At 45.9% G+C, this 4,710-nt stretch overlaps 1 protein-coding gene across 1 annotated transcript; it reads right to left on the bottom strand.

The window, feature by feature from the left end:
• Positions 1-722: 722 nt before the first annotated feature.
• Positions 723-3,997, bottom strand: LOC125510981. Its single transcript, XM_048676265.1, has 2 exons — positions 2,585-3,997; positions 723-1,021 (listed from the first exon to the last, which is right to left on the bottom strand). The coding sequence occupies exons 1-2, from the start codon at positions 3,987-3,989 to the stop codon at positions 957-959; spliced, it is 1,470 nt and encodes a 489-aa protein (XP_048532222.1). The 5' UTR covers positions 3,990-3,997; the 3' UTR covers positions 723-956.
• Between the last annotated feature and the right edge of the window lie 713 nt (positions 3,998-4,710).

Here is a 4,710-nt window from a genome sequence, read left to right as displayed (position 1 = left end):
CGCCGGTGCCGCACGGAGCGGCACCCGACACCTAGTCGGACCCGTCATCCTGCCGCCTACTATCCTCGTCGTCGCTGCCGCTGTCCTCCTCGTCACTACCGACACGGATAAGGGCTTCCATGGTGAGAGGGATTTGATGAAGATAGATGCTGGTGTGGCTCAGGATAAGGTGGGGAAAAGATAACGGTGTGGTGTGGCTGAGGATAAGGTGGGGAAAAGGTATGGTGGGGAAAGGGAGCGGTGCGGGGCCACGAGTCAGGCCGCGTGTCGCGAGCGACCGGCCGAAAACTCGGCCGGCGCCCCGGCGTAAAACGTTTGCCATTGAAATACCCTTAGTAAAACTAGGGGGACGGTGACTCAAAAATATAAAAAATTCAGCCAAAATACCCCGATTGAAATACTCTTAGCAAAACTAGGGGGAGGGTGACTCAAAAATCAATGGCAGCCGGCAGTAAGAATGGGCGGCGGCGGTACAAGTGCTGCAGCAGCTCGACATGCAAGAATGGGCGGCGGCCGCCACCATTTCTTCTCCCCACCGTGGGCGACATGTCAACCAGAGACGACACCACCACCTCGGCCCATCACCGTCAGGTTACAGCTGTAAAAAGTTACAGCTCGGAAATGAATCTGAGCTCCCAGGCAGGGCCTAAACCATTTGCTATCGAGGGCAAAAATGTACTGGTCTAAAAGACGACGGCAAACATAATTAACACCCAGCAATGTTCAATCCCAAACATATAACAGGCTGGCTTTCAAACATACGATTACAGGATCCATAATATGTATCGTTTACTCTAATGGATATTCATTAGTACATCATCTTCATCACATAAATATAATATTTTCCCACATTTCTGTCTGCACCGCACCAAACATCATCTTCGGTTTGAGAATCCCAAAAGTTGCACCTTTGACAAACATCATCTTTGATTTGAGCGAACCATACTCCCAAGTCTTTACCTTGCAAACTTACTCTTCTTTGAAGGATGAGGTGCAAGCTTGTCGTTGTTCCATAGCATCCCTTTAAAAACAGAAACAAAATAACTTAGCTATATACACTTTGTTCATGAGCAGTATGGACAGATATGATTAGTTGCCACTTTACAAAAATGTTGTACACAATACTAGTTCAAAAAAAGAAATAGACAAACTAAAAAGAGTAATGGCATTGCACTGGAGTATTTTTAATAAAGAAAATGGTATCGCCCTCAATTAATATAAATGTAATGACATCATATAATTGATCTTGTTTCGGAAGGTGATGGCATTATGCTCTTCATCGTTAGCTCTCGGGTAACTTGTCATCAAAGCGTTTTCTTTCATTTCTGCCACATAGTCATGACGTTGCGTTTGTGGCCTCAATGAGCAGGTATCGACTTTATCAACCAGCTGAAAAGACCACAACTGACAAACAGGGGACTGGTGGCGAACATGCTGCTGATGGGCCAAGGATGGGGTGGTGCATTCAGGTCGCACAAGGCAGGTTTAAGGATGTCGGATGAGGCGTGAGAAGATGAAGAAACCAGCGGGAAAGTTTGTCGCCAGAATCAAGACAAAGACAGACACATGAGAAGGCCGGCAAGGCTAAATAATACAGGAGTTTTACCCAATGACATTCTCATGCAGGGAGAATGGCTTTTCACCAGCCCAGTATCCAGTTACATGATACAGAAAGTACACACTATCTGAAACAAACTGATTCTAACAGAAACAGCCAAAGATGTGACCTGACTGACCCAAAGCAACCCAACGAAACACATTTTAAAACTCTCGCCAACAGAAATAATATGTGTTAAAAGCTAAATGCATGCGCGCGCGTGTGCATGTCTATATATACTTCTGTCAGGTTGCTACTAGAAAATAGAGGACAATATAATATGCTTTACAAGAGCAATCAAAATAGTGTTTTTCTTGTTCCTAAAATTCACTTAAAAATAGCACACCATACTAGTAGCAACAGAAGGCTGTGTGATGAATCAAGAACTAAACCTGTACAGGCAATGGACAGTCCCATAAAGAGCAAAAGATCCTACTAGGAGAAATAGAGGACTCTCTCAAGGACATCTTGATGGCATAAGGACCAAAGCTTTTATTGACATACAGTGTAGAGCCCTACACAGCTAGAGTGGCTAAAACTCAAACGCTTGAACAGCCTAACAGAAGATTCATGGTAACAATATATCAAATGCTTCAATTAGTTAAAGCTATTATTAACAGGAGTATATATTACGATAACACAGCGATGCAGTGTCGAAAAGCGGCAAATTAGAAAATTTGAAGCAGGACCAAAGCTACAGAGAATAATGCCGGGCAAACAACCCTGATCAGTAGAACCAATGCCGCTAATGGAGGGGGGTAATAAGCGTGCACCAAAGTCACAATTCAATTACCCATGAGAATCGCACACGCAACCAGGCAGCATATGTATTTGCATCATAGGCAAGATAAATAGTAGTAAGAAAAAAAGCAGCGTTACACTACCATATCCAACAGAAAGCTAATCAAAGGCAACCATGTTAGGTAATATGTGATAACGTACATAAAAGAGCGTCATTTAAACACTAAGAGAACTTCTTCTAGTTACCTGTTGGCCTTTCAAGGTGTCTGGAGAAGACAGCTGGAAGTAGGGGCACATTAGCAAAACGGCTTTTGCGAGCTTGCACATCCACATCCACAGACTTAGCATAGCAGGACCGTTGATTGATATATGGAGTACATGACTGAACATGTGCCTGTTTCATGTCAACCATGATCATCCACGCCTCACCGTGAAATTCCTCCTCCCTTAAAAGGCAGCATACAACATCCGGGTCATCCGCACTGATGATTGGGAACTCAGGAAGACGGCAAGGTATGTGCAGCTCCTGGTAACCAGAGCTACCCCAGACAGAATCCAGGTAGATCACACGATGGAGCTCCCACTTGAACTTGGACATCATGTTCAAATTCCAAATGGTGATCTTTTGGCGAGGGTGCTGCCCTAGTCTTCTCTCAAGAAGGTGACGATGGCCACTATGGATTCTCTCATGGAAGTCATTGTCAATGTGGACAAAGCGCAGCATGCCTTGGCTGACGGACACACTTTGGAATCTCCCGGGGAAGTATCTTTCAACCCGTACGTCATTACGGTACGCTTTTCCCCTGGGGAAAGGCACGAAGTGAAGCACGGGGGAGCATGTATCGGAGAAGTCAGATATTAGGACACCGCTGAAGTAGTCTACCCAGCACAGAAAACGACCATCAAGAGCGAGCACATCGTCAGTTGACCACAGGAAGGGGAACCGGACATTGCTCTGGTCATGCGGCCGCGGGGCAGGCCTGTTGCAGATGGTTCCCCAATGTCCTTTCTCGGAGTTGAAGATGCAGAGTTCAACAAGCATGGGATGATTGCCAGTGTCGCTTTTTTTGGGGTAGACATTAAGGTCGGCAACAATGTAGCAGTCCGGCGCGAGCCGCAGGATGCCTGTGGCGAATTTATCCATCAGGAACGGCCTTTTCCTGTCCTTGGTGTACCGAGGGAGCTGCTGCACCGAGGGGGAAGGACCGGCGGCCGTGTAGACGAACAGATCTGACGCGATGTTGACGTAGCGAGTCTGGCTCGGGATGGAGATGTGGAAGAGGACGAGGTCCTCGTCAGTTGCCCGGACGTAGGGACAGGCGGGCCGGGTGGCTGAGGCTTCTTTCTCCGGCCAGTGGAGGTCGAAGTAGGAGACCCCTTCTGGAGGATCGGCGAGGGCGAAGGACACGTAGCAGGAGCGGCCGCTGGCCATGTGAACTGCAGCGGCGGTCTTGTTCTGGTTGACGGCCTCACGAACAGCGCATATGCCGTCGTAGGACTTGGTGCGGCCGATGCGGTCCAGCATCACCCAATCGGGGAAGGCACCGTCCGCCCATGGCGCTCCTCCGCCTCCGCTGGCCATGCCGATCGGGATCCGCGTCGGGAATAAAGCAGCCGCCTCCGCCTCCTCCCTAACCCTAACCCTACCCATGTTTCTGGTGGGGAGGAACTGGTTTGGTCTTTGGTGGACGGGAAAGAAGGGCCACAGGCTATAAGTTACTAAAAATCTCACTGGGCCGGCCACGAGACGGTTAGGCCAGCAACCGGAAACAAGTCCGAAGCGGAGTCCGTCTCGCCTCTGACTGGCACTCTACTGGGCTGGCCTTTTCCTGTAGCTAGGTTTTTTCGTCTCCACTTTTTGCTAGGTTTTCTTTGGTTTTTCTTCGGTTTTCCTCTTTTTCCTTCTTTTTTCATTTTCTTTTTTTTCCTTTTGCCTCCTCGGTTTTCTTTCTTTCTTTCCTACTCCCTCTGCCCCATAATATAAGAACGTTTTTGACACTACACTAGTGTAAAAAATGTTCTTATAAATAAATATAAGAACATTTCACTGGTTTTATTCGCTTATCTTTGTTTCTTCATTTTCTTTTTTCTCAACAGACATCTACATTTTTCATATGCCTTGTAAATAAATATACATCATATTTTTTTATACATGTTAAACATTTTCAAATATATATTATTAACATTTTTTCGAGTATATGTTTTGATGTCTACCTTTTCATACAAGTTCTATATCTTTTGTATGCATCTAAAACATTTTTATGCATGTTTAATATTTTTCAAATACATTATTACAATTTTTACAAAAACATGTTTGAAAAACATTCAAATACATGCTAAACGTTTTTCAGATACACGTTGGAACATGTTTT

The sequence above is a fragment of the Triticum urartu genome, chromosome 5 (genome assembly GCF_003073215.2).
Source record: "Triticum urartu cultivar G1812 chromosome 5, Tu2.1, whole genome shotgun sequence".
NCBI lineage: Eukaryota > Viridiplantae > Streptophyta > Magnoliopsida > Poales > Poaceae > Triticum > Triticum urartu.
This window is presented reverse-complemented; position numbering and strand designations above follow the sequence as displayed.

Bases quoted from the DNA above. Each gene is read 5' to 3' on its own strand.
- LOC125510981 (XM_048676265.1), bottom strand. From the start codon at position 3,989: ATGGGTAGGGTTAGGGTTAGGGAGGAGGCGGAGGCGGCTGCTTTATTC. The intron at 1,022-2,584 runs GTAACTAGAAGA...CTGTTTTTAAAG, and splicing joins ACACCTTGAAAGGCCAACAG to GGATGCTATGGAACAACGAC.